This window comes from Choloepus didactylus, chromosome 21 (genome assembly GCF_015220235.1).
Source record: "Choloepus didactylus isolate mChoDid1 chromosome 21, mChoDid1.pri, whole genome shotgun sequence".
Taxonomy (NCBI): domain Eukaryota; kingdom Metazoa; phylum Chordata; class Mammalia; order Pilosa; family Megalonychidae; genus Choloepus; species Choloepus didactylus.
The window spans coordinates 30048768-30072285 of NC_051327.1; the positions used below are offsets into that span (position 1 = coordinate 30048768).

Here is a 23518-nt window from a genome sequence, read left to right on the forward strand (position 1 = left end):
AATTTTTTTGGAATGATCTTGGTCTTGGAGATTCATGGGACCCTGGAGAGGAAGGGCAGAGCCTGCCCATGCTGGTGGTCACTTGCTGCCCTGCTCAGACCACAGGACCCCAACCACCTCCAACCCTGGGGGAGTGGGCTTTGCAGCTGAAGAAATGGAAAACAGAGGGCTTCCCTGCTAGTGCCTGCAGGGAGGACTCCCTCTGCTTGGTAGCTTGGGATGTGGGTATAATGGGCTCTCCTCCACTTGTGGTGCCTCTGGAAGGAAAGAGTCATGAATAGACAAAAGGAAAAAATATGACCAAGGAGACCTCATAACCAGAGGAAGAAAGAGCAGGCAGAACTTCAGAAGAGGTGGCTCCTGGTGAACTGCAACTTCTGGAGGAGACCGAGGACAGCTTTACCCAAATTCGACAATGGGAGCAGATTCAGTTATAGCCATACCATGGTGGTGGTGGTGGTTGTCATTCTTCCCACAATATCCCTAACCCATTCTGACCAATGTCATGGCCAATGTGCTTGTCTTGTGGTGGAAAACATCACTAGGCAAGAAAGAAAATCCCAAATCATAAAGTCAAAGGAAGTTATATTGCTCTATGTATACATTTTAACTTTTGTACGGTAAAGGAACTATAAAGAAATTATATGCTGGGAAAAAAACGTTTGCGACACAGGTACAGAAAAAGGCTAACATTAGCTCCATGCAAGGGCCATCAATAAATTGATGACAAAAAAAAGGGGGAACAATCCAAATAGAACAATGGGCAAAGGATATGAGGAACTGGTGATGGACAATTTTTGGTTGCTTCTCCAAAAGCATGTTTTCTTTTCTAATTTAAAAGTTCAGTACATAAATTGAAGGAGAGGATGGTCATTATTAAGCTGGTGGCCTGTTAAATCAAGCAAAGGAAATCTCTTAAAACACGAGGGATTCAGGTAGGGAAGAGGACAGAGAAGGAAATCAGAAGGGCAAAGATGGGAGGACCAAGGAGTCGTGAGCTCGGCGCCGCTTAGACCGTTTCTGACCCAGTCCCTGAGATTGGGAAGTGCCCCACGATGACCTGCTTGGGCCCAGGTTATCTGAAACAATCTCCTAGCCAAGGGAAAGCGGGATGACCTTAACTGGTTAGACCAATAAGGGATCACTGGGAGCCAGGGGTGGAGCCAGTGCCACCCGTGCAGTGGGAGAGGATGCCATGATTTTTAGGGAGACAACTGCTGGGAACATCCCTGGGAGTGACACATCACCTAACCGAGAAAGCTGTGGGGTCGATGAGCTCCCACATAAAATGCTTCACACGGTGTCTGACACACAGGAAGCCCTGGGAAAACTGTTGTCATTACTATTTTCTCATTTGTGCATAAAAGCAGTGCTTTTAAAGTTTGAATGGATATAGTGCCCTTCTCAAGTTTTCACAGTTCATCTGGAACTCTCCAGCCGAATGTTGGCACTCTTCCACGTGCGTGTGAATCACCCAGAGATCTTGATAAATGCAGATTCTGACTCGGTGCCTCTGGGGTGAGGCCCAAGACGCTGCATTTTTAACACGCTCCCTCGTGGTGCTGCTGCTGCTGCCACTGGCCCAGCGACCACACTTTGGGAGTAAGGACCTAGCTCGGGTTTGGCCTCTCCTGGGTGGCTGAAGGGGCTCGCCACTGCGCCTGTGTTCCAGCCCCTGGGAAAGGGGGGCTTGGGGAAGGGGCAGGCAGGCCAATCCCTTTTTTAACCCCATCTTTTTATTTTGAAAAATTCAGACCTCCTGGATGTTTGAAAGGATAGAGCACTAAACACCTGTTTATACCCTTCACCCAGAGTCACCAATTGTTAACATTTAAGCAATTTCCTTTGCAGGAAGGGACCCAGAAGGTGGCTGTGTCACTGCCACTCTTGTCCGGTGGTAAAATCTTTGGCACATAGTCTCACCTCGCTGCACGAGAGGCTGAGAAATATTGCCCCAGGTTGACAGCCATGTGCCCTGCTGAAAGGAGTGGGGGTTCCAGGACTACAAGAAAGTATGATAACGCAGTTGTAAAAAAAAAAAAAGAAGAAGGTGTGAGAGAAAGGAGACTGGGGGACCCTTAGCCACTGCCAAGACGCAGTGGCTGAATCTTGTAAGAAGCTCTTCCTTTCTTCAAGTTGGAATCCGGAAGCCTTGGAGCAAGTTTCCAATATTTGGGCTTGTCCGTAGAAAGTATGTAGGTCTTCATGGTATGCATTTCACACACCCATCTCCCCGGACCCTCCTACCTTCATTTCCTTATCCACTCATTTATCTTGCCTAATTGTATGGGTCTTTCTAATCAAACTGAAATCTTTTTTGGAACGAGTGTAATGATAGATTAATTCAATAACGACCTACTACATTTAATTGTGCTCAAGCAGGATAAAACCCTGTCTCTTCCCGGATAAGGTGTTGCAGGTCCGCTCCTCCCCCCACGCCGTGAGCGTGTGTGGCATTCGCTGGAGACGCTCTGACTCTGGTGGGCGCGTCTTAACGGCATCCGGCTCCACCGGATCCGTCCCTGGCGGGGAGGGAGCGCGTGAACACCACGGAGCGGTGATGCTCGGGGAACATCTCCCTGCCTCGGCCCGGGGTTGAGACCCTCTGGCCCCCAGAACGACGCTCACTAGTGACGCTGACCTCGTGCTGTCTCTTCTCTGTGTTGGTGACCCAACATCTGTTTGGAGTGGGGTGCCCTCTCTTTAGGTGTCTCTTCTTCTGACACTGTAACTCTACAGGGTTGTAAACAGTATTACATTGATCTTTATTTTTGTCCAAGTGATTTTCCAGCCTCTTTTGTTGTATTTTTTTAAAAACAAGGAACTTGTTACAAAAAGAAAACTGTTACAAACAAGAAATATAAATACAGGCTGCTTTACATAACTCAAGATTCCATTAGCCACTATACTTCATATCATTTGTTACACTGTAGAGAGTATCCATTCCTTGTTATTTTATATCAACCTGTATATATGATACCAATTACCTTTAATTCTTCTAATATTTTAGGTTCTTTCTCCTTGTAAAACATTAAGAGGATATGCATTTAGTGTTTCTGAGATAGTGCTATTTCATTTCAGGTACAAAAATGCTTAAAAATATAAGGTTCACTTCTCTTGGAAATGAATGAAATCCTTTTAGGGTTAATCATGTTAGCCTTTGGCTGTAAGCGGATCCTTTTCAGTTCTGTGATTATGTGGATCGTTGTAGTTAGTTGAAAGCAAAGAATGCAGCCCTGCTTTAAAGCTGGCATCGGATTTTGCGCAGTACAGGTCCCCTGGGAACACCTGGGCTAGCTCCTGCGATCTAGGCCTCCTTGCACCTCGAGGACAGCTCCCGCTGGCCCGTCTGACAGCGAGAGCCTTGCACGGCCCGGGCCGCTGACGTCGGGCGCTATCGCAGGGCGGGGCCGCCTGCGGCCGCCGATTGTTCGGCCGCAGAGCCAGCTTTGCACGGCTTCATTCAATCACGCTCACCGCGGGTCCGCACCCAGCCGGGCGCTGGGGACGGGAGAGTCCAAGTCCAAACTCCAAGCCAAGGGCATGTGAGCCGGTAACCGGAACACGGTGAGTACCTCTCGTAAGGCGCTTAGCGGAGCCCAAAGAACCCCGATCTGAGGGCGCTGGCAGGGGGCTGGCCCGCCGCATCCCAGCGCCTCCGCGACGCCGACGCTCAGGCCCTCCGGATCACCCGCAGGCGCGGCCCCCGCGGCGTCCCCTCGCCGGCTGCGCGCCCGGCCCGCCCGCTCCTAAGATGGCGGCGGCGGCCTCAGGGAGGGCGGCCTCACGTGGGGGCCGCTGGCCAATGAGCTTCCGGTCTGCGGCGCCGGGCCGGCGCGGGAGGCGGAAGTGCCGCGGGCCGCCGCCTCCGTCCCGGTTGCGGCCCCTGCCGGTTACATAACTGGTTGCCGGCTCCGCGCGGCCCCACTTCCCGGCTGCCTGCGACCCGGGGATGCGCTGAGCCCCACGACGCCGCCAGCCGCCGCCGGCTCCCGCCCGAGGTGAGGTGGGGGCGCGGCCGTCGCCGCGCGGACGCGCCGGGGCTCGGGGCCGGGTCGGGGGGTTTGTGGCGGAGGCGGCGGGCCCGGCCGGGCGGGGTGCGGGGACGTCGGGCGGGGTGCGGGCAGGAGGGCCCGCTCGGGCTGGGGGCCGGGGCCTTCCTTCGGCGCCGGCGTGGGGGCCGTGCTTCCCGGCGCCGCCCCGCGCCCCTCGCGTTTCCAGACTCGGGAATCGGGTTTCCCTGACGGCGCCCGCCGGGTGAGGAGGGGCGGCCGGAGCCCGGCCTTCCTCCGCGGGACGCCTCCGTGCCAGGCCCCGGGTCTCGCTCAGACACGGCCTGTGCCCAGCAGCGGAGCGGTTGGCTCCCCCTGCCTGCGCCCGCCCGTCCCGTCCCTCAGTTCCCGCACTTGTTGCGCTGACTAGTTATTTGCCGATCTGTATGCCCTCCCGTGGAGTTCCGAAAGCCGAGGGCCCTGCCTTGGACTTTTTCGCTTCCTGCACCCTCAGCTCTGCCTTTTGGTGTGAAGGCAATTCGATTCCTTACCTTTCCGGTAATTTACAGACTGTTCGTGCCGACACCGGCTCAGACCCTTGGGGCCTTCTGATCTTCCGTCTTGGGCACCTCCCAAGGAATCGAGTGCATCTGTAGCTTCTGTGGTTTGTCTGCGGGAAAAAAAGTTTGGGGAGGTAGCCATGAACAGCAGGTAGCCGTGTGCCGGGAGGGCGATGGAGCCCAGGGCCTGGGGATCCCAGGGGAGTTACTCTGCACGGAAGGTGGGCCTTGGATGCTTCATCTGTTTGTTTACATTGCAAGTCCTTGAGCAATTCCAGCCGGGAAGGGAAAGGTTAACAGCCCAGCAGACCAGTTCCGGGGGCTGTCTGGAATGGTAGGTAGTTCATCGAGCCTCAGAACTGGAGGGAGCATTGCCAGCTACAGATATTTTCCTTTTACCAGAGCTCTGAAGGCACAAAACCTCTAGTTAGGAACAGGGAAACTTACATGACTGCCTAGGTTGTCTGTGGAAATACTGCCCCGCGTGTAAGATTGTTTTTGACATAGAGGTAAACGTTAGAAGTTCTGTGACCATAGTACTGGCCTTTGAGAGCATGGTTGAATTAATTTGCTCCGAACCCTTTTTAAAATGAATCTATTTTTATGTGTATTATATATGTATCATTTATATATATATATATATTTCATACATATATTTGAAAATCCCTGAACTGCTCAATTAGAGAAGGTAGGATTAAAGGCTAGAGGAAACTCAATGGTGGCTGGAAGATAAATCTCACTCTTCTTTCCAAATGGACAGATCGTGCCTGGCAGTGAACTCAGGTCTTCCTCTCCCCTTTTCCTGGACTTTACACCCCCCTAAGTTAATGTGCAGCCTGGCCCTTTGAGAAGGGGGCTTCTTCTACATCAGGCTGTGGTTTGCTGGAGCTTCATCTCACTGAGCTTCCGGACCTGCTGGGCTTGTGGGAGGATAGTTAAAACCTGTATGTAAGAAAGTTAAGTTTTGGACTTGCTTGGTGTTTTGCCAGAATAAAAATACAGAGACAATTTTAAAGTAAGGTCTCTGTGTGTCCTATCTTTAGCTTCTCCCAGTTGTAACTTGAAGTGACTTTGTCACTGTGTTTATTTTAACCGCACCCACCCACAGCCAGTGTGGAGAGTATTTTTCGATGTGACAGGTGGAAATTGCTTAGCAACAGCATGTAGTGGCTTCTGACCAGCCTGGAAGAACATTCCTGGATGTTAGGAGGTTGCGGATAGGATAGTTACACCTGAGACGGGGTTTGGGTGGACTGGGAAGGGTGCTGCGCCGCACCTCAATGGATCGCTGGTAGCATTTTGGCTTCTGGTGGCTGGAGTGTGCTCAGGCCAGGTGGACAGGCTCCTGTCACGTTAGCCACAGCCACAGGAGACGGGAATAAAGTGGAGAAGAATCTTCATAGCTCTCGCTCTCCGAGTGGAGCACAGTGCCCGTGTCTGTGCTCTGCCGGAACAGCCCAGAGGTCCCCATTGCATTGGTGACAGCTCCCCTGTCTGGGTGGAAAATTGGCTGCTTATTGGGCACTATCTGTTCTTACATGGTGGCTCCTCACAAAGCCCTGGTGATTTTCACCTCGATTTCTCATTTGCATAAAGCAGAGCTGGGCTGTGGAGCTCTGAATCCAAGCGAGCTCTGCTTATGCTTGCCCGTGTGAAGTGCTTTCAAGTAAAATACTGATTTGCAAAAAGACGTTGGAGGTTTTGGGTCTCCTTCTGGCTGATTGCAAATGCTGAATTTGATTCAGCAAATACTTATAAGTGCCTTTGTTAACTCCAGGGTCAGACCCCCTTCCCTGAATATTCCTTATTTTAATGTGCCCTCTGATAGGAGCTGGTTGGCAGGACGGGTTTCTCAGACTGCTGATGAAAGAAAGAAGGACCTATGTGTTTGAAACACAGCTGAGCGTCTAGTAGGGCAACTCTTCTGCGATGCAGAGTAAGATCTCTGCTGAGTGCTTGTGGAATGATAGAAAGGGGGGTGAGTGGGGAGCCCTAGGGCTGTCTACAGGCAGTGGCTTGCGGTCCATGTCAGCACTGAGCTAGTGCTTGAGGAGCATGGAAGGCCCACTGCACAGGCTGGCAGAACCGAGACAGTCACCCCAAGGTGGCCACAGCCCTGAGCCGAGTGAGTGACAGCAAATGAGGGTCAGTCTCCAGTCCGGTTGTGGCAGCTGCAGGTTCCCCATCTCTTCACCTGAGCCTGACTTTTAGCTCAGGCAGGGCCCACGTGGCTGAGGGGGCAGATGCTCCAAAAAATGATGGGAGAGCCTCCTATGAGTGGGACAATTTAGAGATATTTCCATGTCTCTTCAGATTATAAGTAGAATGGTTACTCTTTTTGCCTAAAAATAGACTCGAAGCACTGACCTTTAAACCCCATATACTCTGAATAGCTTGACGTTTATGCACTGATCCCGGAAACAGATGATCCAAAGGAAGATTCAAAGTTGTAATGAAGCAAAGAGGAGGTGGTTGTGGAAAGAGATGCCAAACAAATATGGAGAAAACCTTTATTCCCTTTGCTTCCAGAGGGAGACAAAGGAAAAGTATTTTTCATCTTTAACAGATCACATTAAAAAAAAAAAAAAATCTTCCAGTTCTGTGTCTTGTTGTATAGCTGTTATTACTAAAAATCAAATGGTGTTCCTCTCTTTCGGTTTCCTGCATTCCTGAAATAGGATCTCTTTGGGCAGTAAGGTGTTGACATTTGAGCCCTTCTTGAAAATAACTGTCAGGGGAAACTGTTTGCATTTTATAAAGAGCAGGTGGGTGATTTTCCCTTAAGTTACTAAAAAGATTGCTTATCCAGAAACTGGTAATCCAACAATATTTCTGTCACTCCTCTAGCATTCATGGGAATGCTGTAGAATACTTTTTTTTCCAAACTTGTTTCTTTTGAAAACTGACTTGTTCCAACTCTAGTTGGAAATTGCTCTGAGATGATTATTTTCATTACTTTATTATGTTGAGAGTGTCTTGTTAGTCAGACATTTGCTGCTTTCCCTGTCTACCCTAGTCCCAAATTACTTGGCTTCTCCGCCAGCCTCCTATTTTTAAGCTGTTTCTTGAAATATACAAACAGAAAAGCGCACCCACTGCTTGATGAATTGGCACAACGTGAGCACAGCTGTACAGCCCCTCCCAGCAGACCTCTCCTGCCCCCACCAGGCAGGCCCCCTCCTATTAAAATACATTTTTTCTTGTAGGAAACCCAAGTAACTGTTGACACTAGTTATATTGGGGATGGGGCAAAAAGTAGGGGATTCTTAATTTTTGCCTTATAGCGCATGTAATTTTTATTTGATTGGGAGTGTGTATTTTACAACTAAAATAAAAGTTTCAAAAAGTGTCCCCTCCCTCAAGAAAAGAAAACAGTGGTTATCTTGAAACTTCTAAAGTATTAAAGTATTGAATTTTATATACCACTAAAATTGCTTTTTGAGTTACACGGGGACCTGTTAAAAGGTTTTGCTGTTCTGTGTCCTTGTCCACAGCTGCCTCCTCTTTGCTTTATTATGACTTTGAATCTTTGTTTAAAACATTTATTTCTGGCATCAGTGCACAAAATGCCTTGCTCTCCCAAGGGCCTGGGGTTTAAAAGTCGTACTTAGAGAGTCTATTTTGGGGCGAAATGATAAGTAATTCTACTTATAATTTAAGAGATAGTGTAAAACTTCCAAGTTCTCACTAATTAAAAACAACCCACAAGATTGTTTTAATATAAAAATGGGTTCATAATTTCCACATACCACCTACAAGTCTTTATTATTTTCTTATTATAAAAATAGCCTGGGATCATTATACTAAAAACTCAAATCAGATGGAAATGAGCGATGCGGAAGGCAGGTATCTGCCATAGCTCCAGAGGCAAACGCTGACAGAAATTTGAAAATATTATTTTAGTTATAGAAGTTAACCTGGTGATCATGTAGTCAGTTCTACCAGATTGTACCCACTTTTCATGTTTAATATTTATCTGATTCTGAAGGATCTTAAATGCAAATCCCGAGAAGCAGAGGATAAAAAAAACAAATAGCAAAGCCCTAGAAAGTGAGAAAGAAGAAGGGCAGCTGTGGGTGCTGCCTGTAGATTTGTGAGCGAAACCCTATTCCCTGTCACTGTACTTTTCCCCTTTAAACTGAGTAGCTCCAGTTTCCCCTCACCCACTCGCTCCTAAACAGCAGAGGGGTTTCTTGCAGCCATTGGAATTCTCTGTGGCAGAACAGACAAGCTCTTGGTTGGGTTTGAACCCAAACCCTAGATTGGGTCCATCTTGCATGTTAATCAAGAATGCTGATCAAAAAGGTGCATTTTACATTCTTTGATTAGTTTTTATGGGTGTTTTTGTTGGTGTCATCGTTGTTTGTTGCGTTTTTAAGCCAAACTGGTTGACCCGCTCCTTCAGTCTTAACTGGGAATTATATTCTGGGTGCCACCCTGGCAGGCAGCCTCCTACCCAGGTCCCAGTTTAAAAAGCCCGGGGAACAGGCTTCTCTGCGGGCGTCTGATGGCCTCATCCTGGCCGCGTCCTCCTTCTCGCACTCTGAGCCCCTTGTCTTTCAGCGAGAACCTTCTGGCCCCCAGCCCAGCGTTGGTCTCTATTCCCCTGTGTTGCCTTCTTGTCCCTGTTTCTCCCCTTTGTCTGTGTCCCTCCCAGACCCAGTCTGCTGTTCTCCAGTTCTGGCGCAGTCCAAGGGGGTGAGGGGTCCCCCGACCTGCCCCACGCTCCAGTCATTCCTCCATGGAGAAGCCCGCCTGAGCCACACCGATGTACATCCTTAGCACACCTGGGGGTCTCAGGCTGTGGGGACTGGGGTTGGTTCCAACTTCGCAAGGAGCCTCGTGCTGGCTGGGACGTGGGGGTGGTGTCCGTGCGCAGGGGCCCGAGTACACGTCCCCCGCATCTGACCACAGCAGACGTGGGGTCAAACAGCGAGATGGGAAAATGAAACTTGAAACAGAATAACGTCTGTCTCATCCAGGGCACAATGCAGAGCTCTGGCATGTCGGGTGCTCATCCGAACTGCATGGCCTCTGGCCTTACTCTCCATCCTCAAGAACCTGGAGAGGGGCTGGAGATTCGAGTGCAAGTGCACCCCAAGTTCACCAGAGAATGTGAGCCCCAGCAACCACAGCTACTGTCTGCAGAGGGCTTTGTCTTAGGCCTGGTCCAGGCATTTTGCAGACGGCATTTGCTTCACGCCTCACACTCATTGAATGAGGTACATCTGGTCACAGTTTATAACTCTCTGCCTGCCAGAGATGTCGCAGCCTCCCTGGGCTCCAGAAATGAAACTGCTCGGGGGTCAGCAGGGACATCAGCCTGTCCAGCCAGACTGAGAGAGGGGCCATGAGCCCAGGACGGCCCCCCATAGCCAGGCCCCGGCCCCAGATGCCCCAGGTCCCTGGAGCTGAAAGCATGGCAGGTGGTAGGAAAACTCTCCAGGGCCCTGTTCTCTCTCCTTGGTCTGCTGCCCCCCTGCTCAGGTGTGGGGTGGGGGTGGGGGGCACAAGGGCAGCACGAGGGGAGGCAAGCCTCCAGCCCGCCTGCAGATGGTCTGCACCCCTGGACAGCCAGCAGAGGGGCCAGCGGCAGGCACGGGTCCCCTCAGCAACCCGCACCCCGGGGGAGGACCAAACTGACCCCCTTGGCACCGTGCTTTCTCCCACAGCACATGAGTGGGCTCCAGCCTTGTCCTTGGTTAGGGCCGGGACAGGTGGTTCACTGTAACAGGCTGCATTTTCCCCTTAACTGTGACGTGTTTCCGTTTCTAAATTGACCCATCTAAAGAACTGGCCTTTGGAAGCATGGAAATACTTTTAATAGTTACACGAGAATCCACAAATAGCTTTGTTTCTCGGAGTCCAGAGTTTTTCCTGAAAGTTGAACAGGGAGCACATCCTGTCGCTTTGGTCATGAGCCTTGTCCCTGGGACACTGGGGAGAAATGAGAAACCCCAGCACATGGGAGATGCTGACTGATTACGGAGCTCCCCTTTGCCATCCAACCCCAACCTACAGAGTTCTAAAGATCTTTTAAAATCAACTTGACTGAAATGTACCTCCAGTAGAACACACCCATTTAAGTGTAGAGTTAAATGCATTTTGACAAATGTTTGTGTACACTCAGCCACTGCCACGATCAAGATAATAAGGAAAGTCCCGGTCTCTTTGCAGTCAGTCCCCTGCCCCAGGCGCCCGTGGGGATTCACGGCCGTGCTTCCCAGCTCTCCCTCTCCCCGCTCTTCCTGTCCACCCTTCCGGGCCCCACTCGTCCCACAGCTCCCTGTCAGAGCCAGCGGCCCGGGGTGGGCCCTGCCTCGCCGGGGAAGCTCATCACGGTGTCTTTGCCGTTGGGCCAGAGTCCACTGGGCGCAGCTGATGACCCCTCGGCTCTGGCGGGAGTGGGGAAGGCGTCAGCCCCTCACCTGGATCTCTGCTGACCTGAACCTGCCACTGATGGGCTAAAGCAAAGCCCGGACCACTCCAGAGGGCACAGGTCAAGTATTGAGGTGACCGTTGATTTAGGGGTTTACCCAGCGATTTGCAGTTTGTGTTGATTCTGCCAGCCCAGGGAAATCTGAGTGTGACCTCTTTCCATGCTCCAAAGCGACTAGGCAGCCTCCCCGGGGAAATGTGTGGACAACACAGGAGTGTTTGCTTGAGATGTTATAACGTTCTATGGTCACTTCTTACTCCAAGCCAACAACAGATAGAGATATTTTAACATGAAACCTTAAAATCAGCCCAGATCTGGAATAAACCTCCAGGCCTGTCCTCGGGACTGGGGGCCTGTTCTTCAGCCTTGGCTTTCTCAGACCCCCCACCCCTCGCCCCTATGCCTGGGAGTGGGGTCCAGACCAGCGTGCTTGCCGGAGCCCCCTGGTGACCCGGGTCACCACGTTTGACCTTGCAGGCTGGAAAGCTTTTGAGTCTTTTCAGCATCTACTTTGACTCCTTTTAGAAGTAATCCGTTTCAGCCATTTGCTCACCAATCTTCCACTCTCCAGATTAAAGCTGTTGTTTTGTTTTGTTTTGTTTTTAAACAGCTTAAATTAAGATGAGTCATATGCTGTACATGTCGCCCATTCAGTGGTTTTCAGTATTTTCACAGCTGTTTGTGCGCCCATCGCTGCAGACAACTTTACAATGTTTTCATCATCCCAGGAAAGAAACTGCATATCCTTAGCCCCCTCCCTTCAAATCTTCCCGAAGCCCCCAGCCCCCAGCAATCACTGATCTGTTTCTGTCTGTCTCTACAGATATGCCTGTTCTGGAATTTCATGTAAATGGAATCATACAAGATTTGTTCTTTTGTCTGGCTTCTTTCACTGAGCATTCTGTTTCCAAGGTTCATCCGTGCTGTATACTGAATATTATCCTGCTCTGTGGATTAACCACATTTTGCTTATCTGTTCATCTGTCAGTGGATGTGGGGCTGTTTTGGTGAGCTGACAGTGGGAGCACACTGGGCTCCCCCTCTATGAAGAGGAGGGGTTGTGCCTTCACTGGGGAGTAGAAGCAGGGTTTTCACAGCATGTAACCTGGTGGCCACTGGGATTGGTGGGTGGGGGTGCATTTGAGTTTGAGGATTTTCCCTCCAGGTGTTGCAGCCGGGAGGGACGGCCATGTGCTCTGGCCTTTGTCCCTGAAAAGTCTGAACTGGGGAGGATGGCTTTGTCTTAGCCTTGGATGCTATAGGATTGTTGACTCGGTCTCAAAAGCCCGAGGTTTTGACAGGCCTTCCTGGGTTGCCCAGGTGTCTTGGCCCTGAGTGGCGAGAGGCGGGCAGCCTGCGTGAGCTTGTCCTTCGATTTGTACTTAGCGTCTCGGGCACACTCCTTAGGCTGTGATCCTGAGGATGCACATCTCCTGAGGACACGGATCACTGTGCTCCTGAGCTTCACGGCCAGTGTCCTGGCAGCTTGGGCTCTGGGCTGGGTCCCTCCCATGGAACTCCCTGAGCCAGGTGCCTGACCTGCCCGGGCTCGGTGCAAGCCCGCGAGCCAGCAGTGGGTTGCTGAGAACTCTCTGTTCCCGAGGACGGCTGCAGGGGAGAAATGGCTGGTGTGAGCTGGGGAGTGGGCAGTGAGAAGCCAGGGTGTTGGGGAGCTCAAAGGGCAGAGAGAGAGGTGAAAGGAGAACCAGCTTCCTGGGTGAGCCATGAGGGAGGCCCAGGCCATCCTGCCAGCCCTCCCTGAGCCTCGGTTTCCTCATCTGCAAAGGGACATTTGGTGCCCCGGGTTCTGGGGAGGGACACAAACCCCGCAGCTGGAGCAGTGTGTCAAATGGGTTACTGGGCACTGCCCCCTGACGCCGGCCCTCCCTCCGCAGGTGTGGATGACAGAGGTGGTGCCCTCCAGCGCCCTCAGCGAGGTCAGCCTGCGCCTGCTCAGCCACGATGACATAGACACTGTGAAGCAGCTCTGCGGCGACTGGTTCCCCATTGAGTAAGTGGGCAGCTGCCCCCGGGCCTGGGGCGGGGCGGGCGATGCTGGGAGAGGGGTGCAGGGCGGGCTCTGAAGCCGGAGGAGGACTCGTCACCCTTGGGGCTGCACTGCCCTCCCTGACTGGGTTCTCCCCCCAACCGTGCCCCTCACGCGACCACCCCAAAACAGGCCCTGCTGAGCAGCTTCATTGCAAAGACGTTCCTCACAGTGGCAGCCTGGGGAAAAAACCCTGTTGTAGATGCATATTTTTTAACAGGGAAGTTTTTTTTACAAGATATTAATTGAGAAAAGCAGACAACAAAACCAGGTATATTTTTATTTACACACACACACAGATAAAAGTTTATGAGGATATGTACCATGTAACAAAGTGTTTTAAGTAGTTTGGAGTGGGTAGATTTATTGTCTCTAATTTTCTCTGGTTTTATGTGTCTGTGTTTTCTGCATTTTCCTGTAATAGACACATACAGCTTTTGCAATTAGAAAAACAGGAGCAAACTTTTTTTTTTATTTTTGTAACATATTTTGATAAAATTTTAAAAGTAAAGAAAAGTTTCAAGAATAGTACAAGATGCTATGAATACACTTTACCCAGATTTGCCAATTGTTTACTTTTGCCATTGGTAGAAGCAGACTTTTACAAATTAATAATAAGCTCCCATCAACCACCAGTGTTCCCGTGAACCTTCATCTCAGATTTGTTCTTGACCCGCGGCAGGGGAGCAGGAAGGGGGCTCCTGCTTGTGGCTGATGGGAGTCAATTGCTGCAGCCTTCCAGAAATGTGGTGTAGCAGGGGCTTTGTAAGTTAAAAATAAGCTCATTCTTCAACCCAGCGATCCCACTCCTGAAAAGTAGTCTGAAGAAATAAGAGCACCAGTGAGCACATACAGGTGGCCCTGCCGAGACCTGCCTGGGACAGGCCACAGCCTTTGTGTCTCCCAGGGCAGCTCGGCCCAGCCTATCCCCCTCGCAGCTTCAAGCCTGAGGCCCTGCGTCCAAAGATGGCTGGGTGGGCCATGGGCTGGGTGGGCCGTGTCCCAGCCACCATGTCCTGGCTGCCGGGCCAGCCCGTGGCTCCAAGGCCAGTTGTTAGCTCCTCGGGTGAGCGAGTGGGAACTGGAGGGGTCTGGGGAGCTTGGAGATGCTCAGGCCCGGGAGAGTGGCCCTCTGGTGGGCGGCCGGGGCCCGAGCAGAGCTGGGGAGAGGACCTCTGGCTGGGTCGTGGCGAGGGTGTGGCGCTCCTCCAGGGAGGCATCCCGGGCACACCTGCTCCTCCAGGGAGGTCGGTTCCACATGCCTAGGAAACAGACCTCGCCCTCATAAACCCCGAGCTCCCCCGTCCTCCCGGCCTGCAGGGGTGGCCCTCTGGCGGTGGCTTTGACGATGTGTCCTCGGGGTTTGCACTGAATGGTCTTTTTGCTGCTTTTCTCTGAGATCTTGGCCTGGTGCTTGGGGGGCAGCCCCTGAGGTCTTGTCCTTGGACCCTTCCGGAGAGGTTTCATGAGCTCAGGCCCCACCCAGCCATGAACCTGGCTCTCCCCAGCCTGCTTCCCCCAGTCTTCACTGTCAAAGCAGCTTCACGGGAATTTTGTAGAAAATCATAAAAGCATCCATGTGACGGTGGGCTGCCGAGGGTCCTAAACTCTGAGCTTGCCCAGCTGAGGAACGAGCTGTGTTTTGCTGCCCCCGCTGCCCCTTCATGCACTGTTCTCCACTAACACAAAGTCTGTGGAGGTTTTCTCCCACCTCTCATTTTTCCCATCAGAAATTCCCTGTCCTTTCTGCACAGACTTTAGACATCACTGCTTTAGGAAAACAACCGTGGCCAGGTGGAAGCTGTCGGAAGCTGTCGGACAGCTCCTGTCACTCCTGGGCGATGGGTGTCCAGCCTCGAATCCCCCGCGGTTCCGATGCCCAGGGCACTGGCAGGAGTTGGATCAGCTCCGGCCGGGTCCCCCTGAGTTTGTTCTCTTCCCCAGGTACCCAGACTCATGGTATCGTGATATCACGTCCAACAACAAGTTCTTCTCCCTTGCTGCTACGTACAGAGGCACCATCGTGGGAATGATAGTAGCTGAGATAAAAAGTAGGACCAAGATCCATAAAGAGGTGTGTGTCTTTGGGGGGCCTGGGGGTCACAGGGGCTGCCCGGGGCAGGGGGAGGCTGCTGTGGGTTCACACCACCTGCTGTGCCTGCTCTGTGGCCCTTTGTCTCAGGAGCCCTGTGGTCCGAGGAATCCATGCTTTTTAACTTTTTATTTTGAAATAATTTCAGACTTAGAGGACAGTTGCCAAATTATACAAATGCTACACAGAGAACTCCAACATATCCGCATCCCCCCACCCCCATACCCAGATCCACCTATTTTAACATTTTGCCACCTTTGCCATATCATTCTAGGTGTCTGTCTGTCTGTCTTGTGAACATTTGCGAGCAGGTTGCACACCCCATACTCCATGAACACATAGTACTTCCATGTACGTTTCCTATGAACAAGGATATTCCCTTATGTGATCACTTCAAGTGCAGACATCAAATTCAAGAAATTTAACGTTGATATAAGCTTGCAGTCTATATTCCATATTTTCCTTATGTCCGAATAATGTCCTTTTGAGCCTTTTCTCCTCCTTTCTTTGATCCCATCCAGTATCATGTATTGCATTTCATTGTCATCATCTCTTTAGTTTGTCTGTCTTTTTTTTTAATTGTGGATATATATAGACAATATAAATCTTCCCGTCCCAACCCTCTTCAGGGGGATTAATCACATTCACAGGTTTCAGTACCCTCACTACCATCCTGTTACTAGAACTTTCCCTTCACCCCAGACAGAAACTCTGCACTCATTTTGCACTATTGCCCCATTGCCCTGCCCTCCACCCCTGGTAACCTGTACTCTACTTTTTGTCTCTATGAGTTTGCATATTCTCTGATTTTTTTTTGTGATCACCATGGGGCTTGAATTAAACATCCTAAATCTGTAACAATTTTGTTTGCTTTGATATCAACTTAACTTCAATAGCACACATAAACTATGTTCCTACACCCCTCATTAACCCTCACCTTTAGTAGTTCTTGTCACAGATTACATGTTTGTCCATTATGAGTTCAAACCCACTAATTTATCCTTACATATTAAGCATTTGCCTTTTAGGATCTTGTTTTAGGTTTCTCATTGCTAAAACACATTCCATGTAATGATTTGGTGCAAATAATGGGAATTTATTGGCTCATGGTTTGAGGACTGGAGAAGTATGAAACTGAGACGTCAGAAAGGTGATGCTTCTCCCTGAGGACTGGTGTTCTGGGGCTGGCTGCCAGTGATGCTCGGTCCATGGCTTTTCCATCAGATGCACTGCACACGGTGGCATCCTCTCCCTCCTCTTTCTGGTCCCACTGGCTGGTCCCATCCAGCTGCCTGCGAGGCCGTGTCCAGCATGTCTGTAAGGTGCACCTGCTGTGGGCTCCCTCGTCAGCTCCCTCAGGCTTAGCTCCTGCCTGTCTTGGCTGTATCCCCACATTTTACCCAGCAGGACATTAAACAATCCTAAAATGGATTCAGCAACTCAAACCTGAGTGTTTTTACTTGTTTACAAGCAAATGCACTTCTCTCCTCTATCCTAAACTTGTTACACAAACCACGTGCTTCCAGCCGCAGAGCCCTCTGCCTCAGGCCTTCTCCCAAACTTGCCTTCTACTTTCTCCGTCAGACCCCTGCAGAATCCTTCACAGGGTCCTCAGAGTTCCTAGCACCCCAAGCCTTTGAGTTCACATGGACGATTTTCTTTGACGTTCAAAACAAAACAAAAACAGTTTCAACATAGAGCAAGTACTCAAGTGGATTCCTTGTTAAGCTTTTAAGAAATCATTCGCACATCCTAATCTTATATCATCACATAATTAAAATAACTAATAAAAAGGGGGGGGACAGGCAGATAGGGGTCATGCTTCAGAGCGCCCTAAGTGCTGCCTGCTGATGGCCGCACCCACAGCTTGCCGGGAGGTGACGCTCAGGGCTGTAACTCGGCGAACTTGAGAGGCCCTTATGTGTTCACAAAGAACCAGAGCGAGTGGACCTGCCCTGGGCAGAGGGAGTGGTTGTTCCCGCCCCGAGAGGCAGACCCCATCCTCCCTGTGGCGACCCTGTGAAGGGCAGGCGTGGGTGGACGTGTTTGTGCTACTGGAAGTGTGTCCTACGGCCACTGCTTCTGAGTGCAAGTTCTCCAGGGTTTGGAGACGTCTGCAGGATTGTGGCGCTCCATCTGTGCTTTGGAGCCAGTGTAAATCCCGTTTGAATTCAAGGTCATGTTCATTTTGTCTGGGACTGCCAAATTGTAGTTAACTTTTTCTTTTCCTCTCTGGTGAGGTGATTTGGGTTTCCTTCTCCACATCTTGCTGGCCAGAACGGGCTTGCCTGGGGCGCTCTCCTGGAAAAGGAGGTTCCAGCAGTGAAGAGGGGTCCTGGGTGTCCCCTGCAGGCTGCGGGGCAGCCGAACCCCCTGCCTCCTTCAGTGGCCTTTGCTTGACTCAGCCCTCGCCCTGATCCCACGGCCGTCCAGCTGCTTTCTGGAGCTTTGAGAACGATGTTGCTGCCAGTTCTTCCTGGTTGTTGAAAGCTTCTGTGGGGGGTGCGGAGCCCTGAGACGTCCCACTGCCCATTTCAGTCGGGGTGGGGGGCTGCCAGGATCCTCTGGGCCCTCCCCACTCCCTGCCTCCCCCCGTGGCTCCTCCCCACGTGACTGTCTCACTCCGCTACCTGTGTGATGGGACAGGGATGGCCACTTGCTCCCGCCCCCGGCCCTCGGGAGATGGAGCCTCTGCACAGAGCTGGATGAATCAGCTTGGGGTGGGGCGGGGCCTGTTGGAAGGTGTCAGCTGGGGGCCAGCTCCCGCCTCACCGCCCCGCCTCTGCTCGCGGACTGTGAATGACAAGGGCCACGAGGCGCCCATCCCTGGCCGGTTTCCTCCCGGCAGCGTCAGGGTCGGCTCACATGGGAGTCACCCAGGGAGTGCTGGGCAGAGACCGAAAGGCCGAGTCGTCAGGTGTCCGCTCCAGGGTTCCCCACCCACGCCACACCCTTCTTGGCCTGGAGGAAGAACCTGGGTGCCCACCGTGGCCGGAGCCCCCACCCTGGGACTGAGAGGCGCTGCGTGCCCTGGGGTGGGCGGCAGAGGATGGGGGCTGCCGGGACCACCCGCTTCCCTCCAAGACCAGTGGGGGGCAGTGGGCCAGCCTCCAGGTAAACCCAGAACCTCCTCAGCCGGTGCCTCGCCTCTCGGGTCTCAGTTGGCACACACTGAGTTACCCGCTCAGCAGAGTCGTCTCCTCTGACCCGGAGCACTTCACTCTGTCCTGGCATCTGTGTCTCCTTCCTGTCTGGGTCCCTTCCCCAAGGGAGGCTGCTTTTTTTGGGGTCGGGGGCATATTTTAACAGTTTTTCACCAGAAGAGCCAAACCCCTCCCGTTTTCTCTGGAGCACTGATGAGTGAGACTGTGAGCCTCTCTTGCTGACCCTACTTTATTTTTTAACGTTCCTTCAGGATGGAGACATTTTAGCCTCCAGCTTCTCTGTCGACACCCAAGTTGCGTACATCCTAAGCCTGGGAGTAGTGAAAGAATTCCGAAAGCACGGCATAGGTAAGGGCGGTGGAGGCTGTGGGGTCCAAGGCCAGGCGCCCCTTCTCTGCAGTTCTAGCTCACAAATGTCCCTCCAGCCCGTCCCTCCCCACCCCCAAGCCCCCCGATCTGTGTCGTCCTGCAGCTGTCCTCTTGCTCACATCCTCACGTCTCTTGCTCACATCCTCACGTCTCCCTGCGGCAGCCACATTCCCACACAGAACACGGTCAGATTATCCTCGGGGACGGGCAGCTCCCACCCCTCCTGCTGCCGCATACACCGCTGGGCCCGTTTGCAGGGGTGCTCTCGACTCGGTAGAAGGTGTCCGACGGGCGGAGCGACACCCGGGAAGATTCTGGAGAGGTTGCTCCTCGCCCGCGCCGCCCTTCCCCTCCAGCTGCCCCACGTGGGTGACCTCCGCCTCCCTCCCCAGGTTCCCTTCTGCTCGAGAGCCTGAAGGATCACATATCGTCGACCGCCCAGGACCACTGCAAAGCCATCTACCTGCACGTGCTCACCACCAACAACACAGCCATCAGCTTCTACGAGAACAGAGACTTCAAGCAGCACCACTACCTCCCCTACTACTACTCCATCCGGGGCGTCCTCAAAGATGGCTTCACCTACGTCCTCTACCTCAACGGCGGCCACCCACCGTGGACCATCCTATATCCTTTACTTCCCAGCCGTCAGCGGCCGGGGGGAGCTATGGTTTCCCAGGTGGCATTCGGGCGGCCACGCTTAGGGGGTGCCATGTGTTGACGCGTCCTTTCCAGGACCAGATCGTGTTTGGGGTGACTCTGGTACCATCTGTTGCACATTGTGGGAAAGCAAGCGCTGTGGCCCCCAGCCTGCCCAAGGTTTCTGTTTGGCACAAGGGATGGCGTTACCCCTCATGGCCTGGGAGCCACATCCATCCAACAAGTGCCGACTGAGAGCCATCCATTCCTGGTGCCAGGGGCGCAACCGTGAACCAAAAGCCAAAATGCCCCGTGCCCGCGGAGCTGTGCTGGTGGGGGAGGAAACAAACACGTGGATGAGAAATGCTTTCAGGGGTTTCCTTACGCACAGTGGGGGTGTCCTTTGCCCTGCTTCCTCCTCTTTAACTCCTGGTCCTTGATAAGGAGGAGGCAGGCCAGGAGACTTCCTTGTACTCATAAAGGGTGGCCCCAAAAGTACTCTGTGTGTGTCCTCAAATCCACTTCGTGGGGAAGTATGTGGGAAAGAGGAAGGGGGCCCGGGCCCCACAGGCCTGCTGGCTTGGGGGAGGACTGAGCGTGTGGGGCTGGACGGGGGACATGTGCCCTCCGCAGTGCCCTCGCTCTGAGCCGGCCTCAGTCCCTCCCCCAGAAGGCCTTGCAGGTGCTGTCCACTGTGATGGCCCACAGCGGAGGCTGCTCTGTCCACTGGCTTCCACACTCTGCAGGGGCCCTCAGGTCCCTGGCCCCAGGAGGCCTTCTGCTTTCTGTACACAGACCCACGGGGCCTCCCAGGTGCCCTGCCCAGAGTGCTGCACGTGTGGGCAGGCAAGGGGTCAGCGTCTTCCTTAACAGAGCCCCACGGACTACATCCAGCACCTGGGCTCGGCACTAGCCAACCTCAGCCCATGCTCCATCCCGCAGAGGATCTACCGCCAGGCCCACAGCCTGCTCTGCAGCTTCTTGCCGTGGTCGAGCATCTCCGCCAAGGGTGGCATCGACTACAGCCGGACCATGTGAGGCTGGCCGGCCGGCGCCACAGCCCACCCCTCGGAGCCTGCGGAGCCGCCTTCCAGCCCACCGGACCTCTGCTGCCCAAGCTGCAGGCTCGGAGCACACCTGGTGTCTGACAGGTATCCTGGGGCAGGTGGTGGGAAGGGGACCCAGGCAGGCACCTGCTTGAAGGGGGTTATCAGAGTAAGCTGTGGTCATTCTTGACTCTTCCAGAAACTTCATGAAAGAAAGCAGATGAACAGAGAGTTCTTGAATCAGAACTTTATTTTTCACTTTCTAAATTTTGTTGTTGTTGTTAAGTAATGATTTCACATGGTTCAAAAATGGGAAGAGTACAGAGAGATGAAGTTTCCTGTTTCCTTGTGCCCCAGTCCCTCGGCTTCCCTTCCTGGAGGCATCAGTGTCCCCGTCTTGGCTGTGCTTCCACCCCAGCTGTGGTGGCTCCGTCGTCACGCATGGCGGCCGTCTTGGCCTGCTCTGGGCTGGGTGCCCTGTGGAATCGGTTTTTGCTCAGACAGAGTTGTTTGTGCCCAGGGCAGCTGGTCCAAGACCCCAGAGAACATCGGGGCTGGAAGGGCCCACGGGGCTTCCAGAGTGCACCCCGTTTGCAGCATGGACGTGGCCCCAAGAGGTCGGGACCTGGGCCCAAGCTCCTGCAGCAGGGCCCGCGCCGACCACGCTGGGAACCATGTTGGGGAGATCTGCTCCGATTCCTGCTGGGGTCCGGGGGAACTGCAGCCTCCACTCCTCTCCTGCGCTCTCTCCCACAGGTGCTTCTGGCCCTTCCGTTCCTGGAAACCTCGGCTCCACCTTCCATGGGCTGGTCGGGGGCTGGCTGCCGCCGCTGTGGTCCCTTTCTGCTGCCACCCTGGGATCAGAGGGGCCGGGAGGGGCTTCATTCCCACCGCCCTCACCAAGCCTCCCTTCCTTCTTGCCCATCCCTTCCGGCTCCTTCCACAGCTAGAATGGACTTGCTGCTGGGAGGCAGGGACCCAAGTGCTGCAGACAGACAGACTGGACTCTAAAGATACAGGAACATAGGACAACCTGGGACGAGGTGACGGAAATGCCAGCCCAGAAGACCAGAGTCGGGGTGACAGCCCCTGCCCCTCCACAGGGGTACAGCACTCCAGGACTCAGTTCCCTGCGCCACAGCCGGGAAGCGGATCCCTCCAGTGGCCTCCCCCTGCTGGCCACCCCCTGTCCTGGAGGGATCTCAGCTGCTCATTGGATCACGGACTGCGCCATCCCGCTGAAGTGCCGCTGTGACCTGAGCTGAGGACAAGTGCCCCACGGGTTCCCCAGGCCGGCCTCGCCCTGCTCAGCCTCCCAGGTCCTTCCCTGAGCCACAGCTCTGAAGCTCTGAGTCCCGGTGGACTGTGACGTTGCGGCTGCCTGGCCTTGGGGTGGGGTGGGCAGTCCCACACCTGGTGGGGCCTGGGCGGTGACGGGAGAGGCCGTGCGTCAGTGCCGGAAAATGTGCTTGCAGCATGCCGCGTGCATCCACCATGTGCTTCTGGCATCTTCCACCCTTGTGCCCCAAAGCCCCTTGCTGCTTTTCTGCCTTCCAAAGCAGCCGTGGGGGCAGAGTCACTCCCCATGTGGCCCCAGCATCCCAGCAGGGGCAGGCATGGCCTCGGCAACTCGGGTCCTTCCCGGCTGGGGCTGTTGGTGCTAGGGCCGCCCTCGCCTCCTCTCGGCCTTGCATCGGGGAAGGGGTCCTTGGAACGGAGGCGAATCCCAGGGCAGGAAGAGCCTGTCTCCTTCCCTGGCCGGCTGCCTGCCCTGTGTTTATGGTGCCGGCCGGCAGGCTCGGGCCTTGCTGCACTGACCAGCCCGAGCCGCGAGCTGATATTGGCCTCGTGCTGAGGCTTCTCAGTGTGCTGTCCCCTCTAATCTGAATCAACGGTGATCATGTAATTTCTACTTCTGCCCCGTGGGGTGAGAGAAGAGTCTTCCGAAGGGTTCTGCCCTGGACGTTTGTAACCAAGCTCCATTGCCTTGCCCTGCCCCTCCCTGCCCTCCAATCACCGTGGTGTCCAGCCCAGTGTTGACCGAATTGTAGTGTCCTGTCTCATTACAAACAAATCAGTAGACTTGAGTGGGCATGTCCCGTCTGTCCAGCGCCCAGCCTGCTGCCCTGGGGCCCCTGCCCCAGACTCAGCCCCCATTGCCAGGACCAGGGCTGAACGGGCTGGGCCAGGACCTGGAGCTGCTCGTCTGCCATGCAGTCCCCGGGATTGCATCCAGTCCAGTGAGCCCGTGACAGTGCCACGAAGGCCCCCACCTTGTTCCATGTAATTAACCTTGCCAAAGAATGCGAAGGTGGGAGGAGGTTCAGAAGATCTGGGAAACAGAACTGGGGTGTTTTTAAAACTAAAACATTACCCAGAAGCTGCTCTTCTCTGTTGAGGCGTCTCCCAGGCTGCTCACCACCGTGAGCTGGGAGCCAGTGCTGGGGGGCTCTGTCCTGACCCAGGAAAGCTTTGCAGGTGATGCACCTGCATGGACAGGCTGGGACCCTGGGCCAGTGCACCCAACATGGGAGCCTGAGGGGGACCACTGGGCCAGTGCACCCCACCACAGGAGCCTGAGGGGGACCTGGGGCCAGTGCACCCCAACACGGGAGCCTGAGGGGGACCCTGGGCCAGTGCACCCCAACACGGGAGCCTGAGGGGGACCCTGGGCCAGTGCACCCCAACATGGGAGCCTGAGGGGGACCCTGGGCCGGTGCACCCCAACACGGGAGCATGAGAGGGACCCGGGGCTGGTACACCCCAACACGGGAGCCTGAGAGGGACCCAGGGCCAGTGCACCCCAACATGGGAGCCTGAGGCAGGTGCCAGCGTGTCTTGGCCTCCAGCTGGCCTGTCCAGGACCAGGAGCCTCAGCCACCTTCTTCCTGAAACTTCCGGCCCCCCATGGGGGCAGTTGTGTGTGTTCTTCCTATTAGGCAGGTGAGGGGGCCCAGGGAGTGGGGGGGGGCAGCATTCCTACCCCAGTCTGGGTGCCCCCAAAGCCTGTATGCCCTGCTCTGTTCTGGCTCTTCCCTCTCTGGGGAAGTTCCGACCTGCCCAGGTGGGGTTGCCCTGGGGCCTGGGCCTTGCTGCAGCCTCCCTGGCTTCCGTGCGGCGGGCAGGCTCCGGGGGGCACAGGAAGCGCGGGGCGGGCCTGCTGCAGGGTT

The 23518-nt window shown here is 53.9% G+C and overlaps 1 protein-coding gene across 4 annotated transcripts; it reads left to right on the forward strand.

Moving 5' to 3' along the window:
• Window positions 1–3466: 3466 nt before the first annotated feature.
• On the forward strand, window positions 3467–22435 carry NAA60 (N-alpha-acetyltransferase 60, NatF catalytic subunit). 4 transcript variants are annotated; one of them, XM_037813533.1, is made up of 8 exons: window positions 3832–4001; window positions 12887–13002; window positions 14983–15112; window positions 18546–18642; window positions 19056–19290; window positions 20184–20453; window positions 20869–21104; window positions 21295–22435. In XM_037813533.1, exons 2-6 carry the CDS (start codon window positions 12893–12895, stop codon window positions 20338–20340), a joined length of 729 nt encoding a protein of 242 aa, XP_037669461.1. In that variant the 5' UTR covers window positions 3832–4001; window positions 12887–12892; the 3' UTR covers window positions 20341–20453; window positions 20869–21104; window positions 21295–22435. The 4 variants fall into 4 exon arrangements, with proteins under 4 accessions (XP_037669458.1, XP_037669461.1, XP_037669457.1 ...); XM_037813530.1 differs by lacking the exons at window positions 3832–4001; window positions 20869–21104 and adding an exon at window positions 3467–3567 and having other exon boundaries at window positions 21105–22435; XM_037813529.1 differs by lacking the exon at window positions 20869–21104 and having other exon boundaries at window positions 21105–22435.
• Window positions 22436–23518: the final 1083 nt, after the last annotated feature.

Excerpts from the sequence above, each read along its gene's own strand:
- NAA60 (XM_037813530.1), top strand. The coding sequence starts at position 12,893 with ATGACAGAGGTGGTGCCCTCCAGCGCCCTCAGCGAGGTCAGCCTGCGC. Across the intron at positions 15,113-18,545 it reads GGACCAAGATCCATAAAGAG|GATGGAGACATTTTAGCCTC; the intron begins GTGTGTGTCTTT and ends ACGTTCCTTCAG. Across the intron at positions 18,643-19,055 it reads ATTCCGAAAGCACGGCATAG|GTTCCCTTCTGCTCGAGAGC; the intron begins GTAAGGGCGGTG and ends CTCCCTCCCCAG.